At 44.5% G+C, this 14,509-nt stretch overlaps 1 protein-coding gene across 1 annotated transcript; it reads left to right on the forward strand.

The window, feature by feature from the left end:
• Nucleotides 1-4,084: 4,084 nt before the first annotated feature.
• On the forward strand, nt 4,085-5,062 carry LOC103113353 (olfactory receptor 13C7-like). Its single transcript, XM_007522886.1, has one exon. It carries the CDS (start codon nt 4,085-4,087, stop codon nt 5,060-5,062), a length of 978 nt encoding a protein of 325 aa, XP_007522948.1.
• The last annotated feature ends 9,447 nt before the right edge of the window (nt 5,063-14,509 follow it).

Raw genomic sequence — 14,509 nt, forward strand, 5'->3', positions numbered from 1 at the left:
GGAGGCCGCAGGTTCAAGCCGTGACACCACATTACGAGCATCGTGGACAGCACCAGAGGCAACCCCATGCATGGTGAAATAGTGCTGTGATATCTCTCTCATCTCTTTCTTTTTAAAAATTGTTTATTTTTTATTGAATAGAGACAGAGAGAAATTGAGAGGGGAGGGGAGAGAGAGAGGGAGAGAGACACCTGCAACACTGCTTCACCACTTGCAAAGCTTCCCCTTGTAGGTGGGGACCAGGGGTCTCAAACCTGGGTCCTTGCACACTGTAATGTGTGTGCTCAACCAGCTGTGTCACCACCTGGCCCCCCTCTCGTTTCTCTCTAAATAAGTTTAGAAAAACCTGCCCAGAAGCAATTGTTCAGCACTATTAGAGTGCGCACATGAGGTGCTGGGCCTATTCCCATGCACTGCAAAGCATAAAAGATAAGAAAAGAATAAGAGAGGAAAGGAGGGAAATGAGAGTAGAAAAAGGGGAAAAGGAGGAGGAAGAAGGGAGTCTGTTGGCAGTGGCAATTCTGGGGCCTGAGCCCTGGTAGCCTGGTGCCAAAGCACCCATTCACCTGCAAACCCTAAATTAACTATCAGATAGTTCAAACTAGATTTACCAGCCAGTAAAACTGATACATTAACTTTGGAAGATGACCCTGGGTTTTCCAGTTCTCTTTTTCTTTATTGATTTTTTTAAATATTCTATGTTTCTATTTGTTTTCATTTATTATTTATTTTGGATAGAGACAAAGAAATTGAGTATGGGGGAGGCAGAGAGGGGAGAGAGAGAGAGAGAGAGAGAGAGAGAGAGAGAGAGAGAGAGATGCCTGCAGCACTGCTGAGCTGCTCATGAAGTCTCCCCCCTGCAGGTGGGGACCAGGGGTCTAAACCAAAGTGTTTGTGCACTACAACATGTGCACTCTACCAGACCTTCCACTGCCTAGCCCCGACCCTGGGTTTGTCAGACCTCAGGGTTAGAAGTTTCTAGAAAGATATGAGAAGATGTCTTCATGGTTACAGACTAGGAGAGACCACCTAGGTGAATGATTCTACAGAGGGAGAAATTAGAACAAGGTTATGCAGGAGAATCAGAACACGGGAAAACTCAAGCTCCAACGTCTCACTCTCAGTCCACAGCTTAGACCGTGGCATGACCCTGCTCCTCAGGAGGTGTATGACTGGGAAGTGACATCAGACAGTATCAGAAACACATGATAATCTCATACTCTTGCCTATTTTCCAGGCAGTGGCAACTGGTGATGATAGCAGATGGCTGCTGGTATGGATCTGAGTGGCATCTTAGTGAATACTCAAGGACATGTGTGACTGCTCGCCTCCTGTGTACTTGGTAGGATTATATGAGACCAGTGGGCTGATGGGATATGTGTCACTTAGCATCACATCAAGTGATTTGCTCTAATCTGCTCCTTCTATATTAGTAACGAGTGATGTTTGCTTAGATGGCGAAGCCTCCATCAGACATGGTCTGTGAGGAAGACAACTTGAAACAGAACCCCTTAAAAATCTACAGCTACAGGGCACGTAGCCTGAGAAGTGTAGCCTCATAAGTGCCTACACTTATGAGAATGTGTCCTTCTGAAGGGTGATTATATAGATCATCTACCTGACACACCTGTGAAATAGGAACTGCTCACAAGTTGCCGTGTGGCAAAGTCAGTGCTGACGAGACCCTGGTAGCGCTGTATTTTCTGGGCGAAATTATTTCTATGAGGTGATATCTGTGGCCTCCTGAGATGCTGCCAATGTCCATGAATATGCTATGTTCCTATCCTACCATGTAAGAAAATTCATCATTCTTCTGGTTTTACTCTTCAAGAAAAGCAGCAGTTATTGCAAGATAAGAGACTAGTAGTCTCTAGATTTTTCTCCTTCTATCAGAAGAGCTACATCATTCTATTGAGAGAGAGAGAGAGAGAGAGAGAGAGAGAGAGAGAGTTAGGGGAGTGGTATCACAGCTAGATATTTAGAATAGGGTTTTGTCAGAAGAATAAAACTAGACCTCAAATAATGACAGACAATTCCCAAGTGTAAGCACTGGGGATCTGCAGTAAATAATTGGGCAAAGACCTTTGACTTCAATAGCTCATACTCTAGTCAGAGAGAGAAACAGATACAAGAAAGTCAGAATGAAGTGAACGTGTTCTAACAGTTGTGTGAGCACCATATTGTTGGACTGATCCAGTCAATGGAGGCATCTGAGAAGGCAGCAGAGAGGAGGTGAGTGGGCAGTAACCCTTGAGGAGGAGAGGGAGAGGAAACCAACTCCAGTCTAAGAAGAGGGAAGACACAAGAACTTGTAGAGTTTATCCATCAGCGAGGAGCTGTCTAGTGGGAAAGGGCCAGGTGTGTGTAACAGCATGTAGAAAGAGATGTAGCAGTCCAGAGCCTGACCACAGACGCCTCTGGATGCCCTTCATCCCCTCATGCTTTTTATTAGAGACAAGAGTGAGGGAGAAAAATGCAGAGTTAGGTGGTTTGCCTGATTAAAAACACCCTCCTTACCTATAGATTATGTCAGAATTGAGGTTAACACGTCTTTGTACAGACATATGTCCACCACCAACCTAATCCTAATGCCTGAATCTGAAAAACTATGGGCATACTCCAGTCATGTGTATTCCAAAAAGATGCTTCCTTAAACTTTTTTTTCTCCAGATAATGGGCTTTGTTTTGTGTTTAACATCCCAGACTCCAAGAGCATCTCAAGAGTTTTCTAATGTGCAGAGGAAGAAATGGTGCAGGTTGAAAGAAGAGAAAGACTGTATGCTGTTAGGATATAAGAATTCATGAGGAAACAGAAGGAGCTAGTTATCAAAGAAAACACACTGGGCAAAAACGTAAATAGAAAGAAACAGGGGTTATTCAGCAGAGGGTACATTTTCTCACACATAAAAATGGCAGGTGCAGTTGTGTAGAAGGAATGCAAGAAAAATACCTCATCCCTGGTGAATTCCAGCACTGTCATAGGACATGGACCGTGGTCAACTCAAGAGTGAAGGGTTGGGAATGGGCTGATTATATCTTCTAAATGGTGAAACTATAGCTCAGCTCCTATTTATTCTTTACCAGGGTCATGTCCTAAGAATATCTGACAGAGACACTTCCCAAAGAGGCAAAGACCAGAAGAGAAAAATCAGTAAAAGTCACCTGGATTAAATTTAAGGTGTTCCCATTCCTCTCTTGATGAAGCCTGTTCATGGCCATGCCTCAGTGATATTAAAGAATGGTTTTCCCTACCTGTGTGACATCACTGCCAACTCCAACTATCTTAAAAATCAACACTGAAAAAGTAAATATTGCAGTAACTCACTTGGCTCTAATGATTAGGAGTCAATTGTGGTGGCAAATGACTTTACTGAAAGATGTATGTTCTTCTATGTGCTTTTGAAAACTCCATGGACAGTCTGACTTCAACAGCGATAACTAGATCAAGCTGAGATTGACTGACTGACTGATTGATTGATTGATTGATTGATTGAGGAGAAACACATGCAGCACTTCTACACCACTCACGAACCATCATCCCCTGCCCCTGCAGGTGGGAACCAAAGGCTTCCCATATTCTAGGGGGTAAAAATATTCAACCTCCTGACCCAAGGGAAATAAGGTTAGGAGCATCCATCATGCACCCATCATTCATTTAAATGATGGCAGGAATTTTGCAACTTTTGTAGCATCTTTCTGTCCACTGGCTTTTACTGCTGTAGCTCAAGCACCTACACATTTCCCAGCAGAGAGCCAGCATTCAAGAAATACTCAGTGAACAGATGAAATTGAAATATGTGGGCATAATTCAGTCATATAGTCATAACCTTGAAATGAACTTCCTCCTGACAGTCAGGAATTCTCCAGATCCTAAAAGGGCATTTTAAGCATGAACTCAGTGCTATCAAATTCAAAGACTTGAAAGCCAGCTGGTAGATCTGAAGTCCAAATCAATCTCTAATACAAGTTGTGAACTTCAATTCCAGAGGCAGTGGAGCTGATGTGTCCCAGGCCACACATGCAGATTGCTTGGTTCCCAACCACTTAGACCCTTTCCTAACACATTTGTGGCTCAGAGGATGAGATGAAAGGGACAAACTACACAGCCGTGACAGAATACATCCTGCTGGGGCTGCACGACCATCACGGCCTCGAGCTGGTCCTCTTCATATTCTGCCTGAGCATCTACTCCGTGAGTGTGCTGGGCAACTCCCTCCTCATAGTGCTCAATGTGCTGGACCCCCACCTGCACAACCCCATGTACTTCTTCCTCAGCAACCTCTCCCTCATGGACATCTGTGGCACCTCTGCCTTTGTGCCCCTCATGCTGGTCAACTTCCTCAAAGCCCAGAAGACCATCTCCTTTGCTGGCTGTGCCCTGCAGATGTTCCTCACTCTGGCTTTGGGTTCCACAGAGTGTGTGCTCCTGGCCATGATGGCCTGTGACCGCTATGTGGCCATCTGCCAGCCACTGAGGTACCCAGAGCTCATGAGTAGACAGACGTGTGTGTGGATGGCAGTGCTGAGCTGGGGGGCAGGTTTTGGCAACTCACTGCTACAATCCATTTTCACCTGGAGTCTCCCTTTCTGTGGCCACAATGTCATCAACCACTTCTTCTGTGAGATCTTAGCTGTGTTCAAACTAGCCTGTGGGGACGTCTCCCTAAATGCCCTGCTATTAATGGTGGCCACGGTTGTCCTGACCTTCACCCCACTCCTGCTCATCTGCCTGTCCTACATCTTCATCCTAGCTGCAGTCCTCAGGGTCCCCTCTGCTGCTGGCCGGCGCAAAGCCTTCTCCACCTGCTCTGCCCACCTCACTGTGGTGGTGATCTACTACGGGACCATCTCCTTCATGTACTTCAACCCAAAGGCCAAAGATCCCCACTGGGACAAGATTATTGCCTTGTTCTATGGGGTTGTGACGCCCTCGCTGAACCCCATCATCTACAGCCTGAGGAACTCGGAGGTGAAAGCTGCTGCCCTGGCCCTGTTTCGGGGAGACCTTCTCTCCAGGAAAATGCCCCACCTCGCCTGCTGCTCTCCGGTCTTATCAGCCTGATAGGAGGAGGCTAATGCACTTAATGCATCAGACTTAGACCACAAAGTGGCCGACGTATGTCCAGACACTTCTTGTCCATTAACTGACATATTCAATACTGAAAATACCAGCATAGACCCTGCACTGTGTTCCAAGTGTTCCTCTGACTGAGGAGACAAGTGGAGTGCTGGAGCATACAGGGGACAGGAACAGTATAGGCCTCAGGTCAGAAAGAACTCTCTCCCGGGAGTCGGGTGGTAGCACAGCAGGTTAAGCACAGGTGGTGCAAAACACAAGGACCAGTGTAAGGATCTCAGTTCAAGCCCCCAGCTCCCCACCTGCAGGGGAGTCACTTCACAGGCGGTGAAGCAGGTCTTCAGATGTCTGTCTTTCTCTCCTCCTCTCTGTCTTCCCTTCTTCTCTCCATTTCTCTCTGTCCTATCCAACAACGACATCAATAATAACAACAATAATAACAACAACAATAAAAAACAAGGGCAACAAAAGGAGATAAATAAATAAATACGTATTTAAAAATTTTTTTAAAAAAGAACTCTCTCTCAACTTCTTGATGTTATGTGAGACCCATGGGACTCTGAACTTGTATGGAAAGAGAAGAAACCCCCCCACCTACAAAATATTATGTTTCTGGCACTCAGACCAAAAAGAGAGAGAGAAAACTCTCAAAAGAGATGTTATGTTCTTACGATTTTTCTCAAACATCTGCAGTTTGCACCTGCTACTAGTCAAGATTCCTGGATCCACAGCTTCCTTCCATGTTGGGGGTAGCAACATAGCTACAAGGGAGGCCTGTCTCACTAATCTGAATAATCTCTGAGCATGTACACACACACACACACACAGTCACAGGCAGACACAGACACATACACGCAGACACAGATACACACACAGAGACACACAGACACACACACACAGAGACACACAGACACACACAGACACACACACAGACACAGAGACACAGACACACACATAGAGACACACAGACACACACACACAGAGACACACACACACACATATACAGACACACACACACAGACACACACACACACACAGACACACACACACACACACACACACACACACTCCCTGCTGCTGCAAAGTGATGTGAATGGTCCAAGTATGACACCAAATGAATCCTTATTAAGACTGGATTCCCATCACCCTGCTGGCTTGCCTCCCCAGGGTCCTTCTTTCTCTAATCTTCCCTCACTGTTGGTCCATGGGTTGAAGGCAGCAGAAGACCAGCAAATAGAACACAGGAGATACAGGAGAGTCCACTTGCATCAACCAGCATATCAGTCCCCAGACATCTGTGCCTTACCTCCTGCAGTGCTCCAAACCCACATGGTTGACCCATTTTTAAAAACAACTGTGTGTTTATTTTCAGAGGGGATTAAAAGCAAAAGAGACACAGCAAAAGAAACCACAACCCAAACAAAGAGACTCCTTACATAATGGGAGATGTTTACATGCCATTCATTAGACAAGTGGCTAATAACCAAAATATATAAAGAGCTCACCAAACCCAGCAACAACAAAAATGAGCTCATCCAAAAATGGATATTAACAGAATATTCACCAAAGAAGAGATCTAATGGGCCAACAGACATATGAAAAAATGCTCCAAGTTATTGATTGTCAGAGAAATGCAAATAAAGGCAACAGTGGGATACCATTTCACCCCTGTGAGAATGTCAGACATCAGAAATGATAACAACAAATGCTGGAGAGGGTGTGGGGGCAAAGGAACCCTCCTGCACTGCTGGTGGGAATGTAAATTGGTCCAACCCCTGTGGAGAGCAGTCTGAGAACTCTCAGAAGTAAAATAAATAAATAAATAAATAAATAAAATTAAAAAGAATATAAAAGAGAAAAAATAAAAAAGAATTCTCAGAAGATTAGAAATCAGCCTACCTTATGAACCTGCAATTCCTCCCCTAGGTATATATCCTAAGTAACAAAACACACCCATCCAAAAAGGTTTGTGTATACCTATGTTCACAGCAGCACAATTTGTAAAACCTGGAAGCAACCCAGGTGTCCAACAACAGATGAGTGGCTGAGTAAGCTGTGATATATTTAAACAATGGAATACTACTCAGCTATTAAAAATGGTTATTTCACTTTCTTTTTTTAAGTTTTTATTATTTTTTTATATTTTGTTTTCCCTTCTGTTGCCCTTGTTTTTTATTGTTGTTGTAGTTATTATTGTTGTTGTTGTTGTTGTTGATGTCATCGTTGTTAAGATAGGACAGAGAGAGAAATGGAGAGAGGAGAGGAAGACAGAGAGGGGGAGAGAAAGAGAGACACCTGCAGACCTGCTTCACTGCCTGTGAAGCGACTCCCCTGCAGGTGGGGAGCCGGGGACTCAAACTAGGATGCCGGTCCTTGTGTTTCATGCCATGTGAGCTTAACCCACTGCGCTACCATCTGACTCCCCTGATTTCAAATCTGTGGGCTATATACCCAGAAGGGGAAATGCTGGGCCACACAGAAGAAGAGAAAATGTATCAGGTACAGTGAAGGTGTGGAAAAATGAAAACACCTCAGCATTACTGCTGGGAAGGGGTATAAATCATATGAAATAGTTCCATTGCTCTGGAGAACAGTATGGCAAGTCTCAAAAACTAAAAGCTCCAATTACCATATCAGATTCTGTATACATAATAACTTCAGAATATTCACAAAAAGCAGGAAGAGGGAGTGGGGTGGTAGCGCAGCGGGTTAAGTGCACGTGGCGCAAAGCGCAAGGACCGGCATAAGGAGCCCAGTTGGAGCCCCCGGCTCCCCACCTGCAGGGCAGTCAGTCACTTCACAGGCGGTGAAGCAGGTCTGCAGGTGTCTGTCTTTCTCTCCCCCTCTCTGTCTTCCCCTCCTCTCCCCATTTCTCTCTGTCCTATCCAACAACGACATCAATAACAACAACTACTACAGCAACAATGAAAAACAACAAGGGCAACAAAAGGGAAAAATAAATAAAATTTTAAAAAGAAAGAAAAAAGCAGGAAGAATAGGTCATTGGTCTGTGAGCAGATGGATTATTAGTGGTAACAAACTTCCAATACTTATTTTTACTTATGTTCTTGATAAAAATTCCAAAGACAAATGATTCTATAAAAGGAAAACATGGGTAGCTGCTGTTTTGTCTAAGACTATTTTGGATCCCTGCATTGTGTTACTCTGTGGAATGAAGGATGGGCGTGGGGGCAGTAAATTGGAGATGAGAAGCCTGTCAGAATTCATGCATGTAGCAAGTACCTGACTAATGGTGGCTCCTAAATGCTCAGGCCTCACACACGAAGCTGCCACTTGCTTTCCTTAAGTGGTCATGAATACAGGTCCTCTCTTCAGCCCAGGGAAGAGACATATCCCACTGTACAGTCAGAATGCTGATGAAGAGGACAGGAGAATCAAAGCCCCAGAGCCTCTGATGTAAGGGCAATACTGCAGGGAGGCTCAGTCTTCAGATTATCACCCCAGTGTCCCCCTGTGCTCACCCCTACCAGGGTCCTTCTGGAGAAGCACAGGGTACTATTATCTCTGAATTCCCACAGGTGTTAAAGTAATAAAAAAGTTGTTTGCAGAGTTTGAACTTTAAATTGGGCAGGGACTAAGCCCTCCCAGGGAAGGAAGATGCAAGATGTCTAGTGGCAGGGGACCAGAAGGCTGGTTCACAGGGTCTCCGATTTGGCCCATCCCAGCACAGTATGTCTGCTGATCTTGAGCCTAGCATGCCTTACACTCAGGTCAGACTCCTGGCTACCTGCTAGAAAGCACTGCATACACTAAAGCCAAGGGGATACAAGTAGGAGGTGAAGAAAATGTGTCTAGTTAATTGATGTACACAATCACTGCCAACATATAAATGTCAATATGAGCTTAGGAAGGAGATCAGTAATACGTAACATCAGCGACAACTCAAACGTGCTACCAGCTACCATGCTTTCTGCTAAGAGCTTTGCACACATCGTTTCACCCAATGCTCCCATAACCTCTCAAGGAAATATGACTCCGTCTCCACCATACACATAAGGCTCTAAGGCTGAGAAAATTGTTAGCAAGAAGCAGGTCTGGGACTAGGACCCTGTCCATTTTTATTAAAATGCCCAGATTCACAGCTCTGCAACCCAGGAAGGAAGTAGGAAAGCAAGGATAGCATATGAAGATATTTCGGGGAAATTTTAACAACTTTGTTCTTTAAAAAAAAAATCAATGTAGCTTTTGAAAATCCTACACTAACTACAAAAATATTCAAACAGGCTTTAAAACCAACCAAGCTATGCAGTGAACTTGCAAAATGCATTAGGTCAATAAAACTTTGGGGTAAGAAGTTGGAAAGATGTGAATGAATGATTCAGAGGATACAGATTAAAGATTACTTATTATTCTTTTTTATCTTTTTCTTTTTAATACTTATTTATTCCCTTTTGTTGTCCTTGTGTTTTTATTGCTGTAGTTATTATTGTTGTTGATGTCATCGTGGTTGGATAGTACAGAAAGAAATGGAGAGAGGAGGGGAAGCCAGAGAGGGGGAGAGGAAGATAAGACACCTGCAGACCTGCTTCACCGCCTGTGAATCGACTCCCCTGCAGGTGGGGAGTTGGGGGCTTGAACCGGGATCCTTATGCCGGTCCTTGCGCTTTGCATCACGTGCGCTTAACCTGCTGTGCTACCACTGGACTCCCCAAAGATTACTTATTAAATGGGTCTATTTCACCAACATCATACAAGAGAAAGAACAAAGATCAGACACTGGGAAAAAAAAAAAAAAAGATGAGACTCTAATTCAGGTCACTCACTCAACCAGGGCTTATTCAGTGATAATGTCCTTCCTCTTGCTGGCATAAAACTAAGGAGTGATTTGAGACAATTAACCTCAGAAGCATTTCTACTCACTATGAAGGTGATTTTCCAGGAGGTGACAGAGTATGGGGTACCTGAAGAGAAATCCTAGAGTTCTTTTTGATTATATTCAGAAAAGACATCAATCCTATATGCTCAGCAGTAATTCTGCTTCTCTTCCTTCTAGGCATATGGTAGCTGGCTCACTGCCTTCCACCTGGCTAGAGACAACCCCAAAACCTGTTCCCAGCATCAGAATCTAGGTAGCAGAAGTCCTAGTGTAGCGACATGCTCAGCAAAGATTAAGCTCTGATACTTGAATCTGGACCACTATGGGCTTAGTCCAGAGACACACAAAATCAAATCCCAGAAAACATGCTTCCATTTAGCTTCTTCCAGATTTCAGGCTTTATCTTTATATCCCAGTGTCAAAGAGAATCTCAGAGATTCTAATGCCCAGAGAGAAGAAAAGTTCAAGAAGGTGAGAGTGAACATGAACTCTGCTAGGACAGAAGAATGCACCCTTCCATGGGGAAAGAAGAGAAGACGTGTTTTTTAAAAAAGGAATTTCCTGGGCAAAGATGTAGATTTGGATAAAACACATGACTTCTTAGCAACAGTGAATAGGAGGGAGGAAAAATAAGCTAGCTTGGAGTACAGACAGGGCTCCAGTACTGACACAGGGGTTGACGACAGTCAACCCCACGTAAAGGGTGGGAACGGCCTGATTATGTCTTCTGAATGGTGGGAGTACAGCTCAGCTCTGTTCTCCTTTACAATAAAGGTCACCTGCACCATCAGCAACCCTCCTGTCCTGAGCATACTATACTCAGCATCTGGACTGCAAATCCACTGCTCCTGGGGCCATTTTTCCCATTTTGTTGCCCTTCTTGTTGTTATAGCTGTTGTTGTTGTTGGATAGGATAGAAACAGAGAGCAGGGGAAGAGAAAGAAAGACACCTGCTGACCTGCTGCATCCCATGTGAGGTGACCCCCCCCTGCAGGTGGGGAGCCAGGAGCTCAAGCCAGGATCCTTGCATCTGTCCTTGCGCTTTGCACCATATGTACTTAACCCTCTGCACTACTGCCCAGCCCCGCCCCCCTCCACATCTGTAGTTTTTCCTACTAGTCCAATTGCTGGGGCTTGCAGCTTCCCTCCCTGGTTGAGTGTGGGAACCATAAGGGGGGTCATTTCTGCACATGCAGACTCTCCTTCCCTCTCTCTCTGTCACACACACACACACACACACACACACACACACACACACACACACAACCTTCCTGCCCCCACGTCCCAGACTGACATGGGGAGGAAAAATCTATCCCTTCGCTGAGGCTGGGGGTCCCATCACCTTGCTCATTTCCTCATTGCACATAACAGCAAATACTTTGTCAGACACACACCAGAGTCCGCCTGCATCTACCAGGGCACCAGCCCCCTAGATGTCTGCACCATCTGTCCTGAAGCCCCCCAAACTCACATGGTTTATCTGTCTACCTACACGTGTGGACCTTTTGCCTGTTACGAACAGTGTCGATATAACATCTGGTGTCTACGTATATGCTCAGTTCCTGCTTTAATTTTTTTCACATAAACTCAAGATGTGAAAACGCAAGACCACATGGTGGTGAGAAACAAAGTTCATAATCTTATTGATGAGAATGTGGGAACACTTGTGCACTGCTTGTGGGGATGTAAATAGTTGCAGTTGTTCTGGAAAATAGTGTCACAGATGTCAAAAAATAAAATCACCATTTTTTTTTAGATTTGCTGTGTTCTGGATATTCACAAGTGAGAAAAAGACACTGGTGTATAAGCAAGTAGATAATTAGTGATAGTGAACTTGCAATATTTTCTTTTTGCCTGTGTTCTTGAAAAAAGATTAAAATACAAATGATTCTATAAAGGAAAAAGAAACTGCGGCTGTGGTGGCCTTATTTAAAGATGTTTTGATGTCTAAAGTGTGTTGGCTTGACACTGTTGTTGTAAAGGAAGGAAAGGGGAGGAGATTGAAGAAGTGGGAAGGAAAGTTCTAGACATTATGCAGCTGAATCCCTGCTCTGATATGCACTTACACCATGCACAGCAATCAACTTTCCTGAGCTGGTTTTGAAACCATGACCTCTAGACAACCCTGGATGGAGACAACTCACTTGAAAGTCATGGCTCCCAAGACAAAACCAGGGAACTCAAGACCCCAGAGCCTCTGATTTCAGTGCTGAACTGCAAAGAGACCCAATCTTCAGACTGTAGCCCCATGTCCACCTGTCCCCACCTCATACCAGTCAAAACTTTTCTGGGGCAGTGTAGTCAACCTGAGTCTCTTAAGTCCCACAGCTCTCACACCCCCAACCTTGTGTATTTGCAGTTTGAACTTTATGTTGGGCAAGTTCTGTGAGGTCCCCAAGGGAAGGAGCAGGTGAGATGTCTCAGGGGCAGCAAATCAGGAAGCTTGTTGACAGGATCTTGGTCCTGGTCCAACTCAGTACACATGTCAACTCACAATGAACTCAGCACCTTCTTAGCTCAAATCATATATCTGGCTTCCAGGTCCAGCAATCTGTGTGCATGAAGACCTATCTAACCTATTAATCCTCTCATGTTAACTTTCATAAAGTGTGCTTGGGGGGAAGGATACATCCCAATGTTAGCTATGACTTGTCAAGTGACTATCATCTACCAGGATTTCTGCTAAAAGATTTACATATACCACCTCACTAAATCATCTAGATAACCTCTCGATGAAATACACCTCTATCTCCACCTAAAAAGTAAGGATCCAAGGTTGAGAAGACTGCTGACAGATGAACATGTCTTGGACTTGAGCCCGTTATTCTATGTCAAATATCAGCAGTCACTTACCTGCTTAAGGAATAAGTGGTAAAGCAGAAATCCAGCTATAGACACATTAGGGGGATTCTAACAGGAGTTTTGTTTGTTTGTTTTTTTGTTTGCCTCCAGGGTTATCGCCAGGGCTCAGTGCCTGCACTACCAAGCCACTGCTCCTGGAAGCCATTTTTCCCACTTTGTTGCCCTTGTTATTACTGTTGTTGTTGGACAGGACAAAGAGAAGGAAATCGAGAGAGAAGGGGAAAACAGAGAGGGACAAAGAAGATAGACACCTGTAGACCTGCTTCGCCTCTTGTGAGGCAACCCTCCTGCAGGTGGGGAGTCAGGGGCTCAAACCAGGATCCTTGCGCAGGTCCTTGCACTTTGTGCCACGTGTGCTTAACTCGCTGTGCTACTACCTGGCCCCCAGAACAGGAATTTTCTTCTGACTAAGCCACCATCCTCTTATAAAGTCCCTTTATAAATTATATGCTAAGTAAAAGCTGATTCAAATTAGACATGACAATCATGAAACTGACACGCTGGACTTGCAAAATACCCTGGGTCTGTCACAACTCAGGGCTGCAAATTGTTGGAAAGATGTAAACAAGTGTCTCAGAAGTTTCAGAATACAGAAGATTGCCTATGAAATGGTTCCATTATCCAGGAGAAAACATCCACTAGGAGAAAGAATGAAGATGAAACTCTAATCCAGATTGTCCACTCGTCCTGGGCCCAGTCAATGATACTGCCTTGTCTCTTGGTGACATAAAACTAGGAAGTGATTTAAAAACAACCCCAGAAGAGTTGGATTTCTTACCATTTTGAGAAACCTGATTTTTCAGGAAGGGACAGATGATGAGATGTTGGCTGATACACCCCAGAGTGATTTCTGAATATAGTCGGAAACTCTTCGTACCCAAACGTTCTGCAGTATTTCTGGTTCTCTTCCTTCTGGGCACATGGTAGTGTTAAACATGGCCCAGTGGTTGTGGGTTGATGTAACTCCAGTGTGAGAAGCTATAGTGTGTTCTTCCCTGCCTTTATAATTGGTGACACCTCCATCAGCCATGGTGCCCGAGGAAGAACATGGAAAGAGCCACCTACAAACCTACAGTGGACATGTAACCTGACTTCCCTGGGCAGACAGCCGTACCGTATGTCCTGGAGCCCCACCTCCCCAGATCTCTGCCCCACTAGGGAAAGAGAGAGAGAAAGGCTGGGAGTATGGATCGACCTGTCAACACACATGTTCAGTGGGGAAGCAATTACAGAAGCCAGACCTTCCACCTTCTGCAACCCACAACAACCCTGGGTCCATGCTCCCAGAGAGATAGGGAATGGGAAAGCTGTCAGGGGAGGGGGTGGGATATGGAGTTCCAGTGGCTGAAATTGTGTGGAGTTGTACCCTGCTTATCCAATGGTTTTTATCAATGTTTCATCTTTTTTTTTAAAAGATTTTATTTATTTATTAATGAGAAAGAGAGGAAGAGAGAGAGAAAGAACCAGACATCACTCTGGTACATGTGCTGCTGGGAATTGAACTCGGGACCTCATGCTTGGGAGTCTAATGCTTTATCTAATGTGCCACCTCCCAGACCACTGTGTTTCCTTTCTATAAATACTTAAAAAAAAAAAAAAAAAAAGAACAGGAACAAGATAGGAAGATCACTCAGATGAGGAGCATAGATTAGGGTGTGGACACATGGAACTGGGAAGAACACTGCCATAAAATATTTTACTTTTTATTCATAGGGCATCTTGGATGATACTGT

This window comes from Erinaceus europaeus, chromosome 10 (assembly GCF_950295315.1).
Source record: "Erinaceus europaeus chromosome 10, mEriEur2.1, whole genome shotgun sequence".
NCBI classification, from domain to species: Eukaryota; Metazoa; Chordata; class Mammalia; order Eulipotyphla; family Erinaceidae; genus Erinaceus; species Erinaceus europaeus.

Coding starts and splice junctions, on each gene's coding strand:
- LOC103113353 (XM_007522886.1), top strand. CDS start 4,085: ATGAAAGGGACAAACTACACAGCCGTGACAGAATACATCCTGCTGGGG.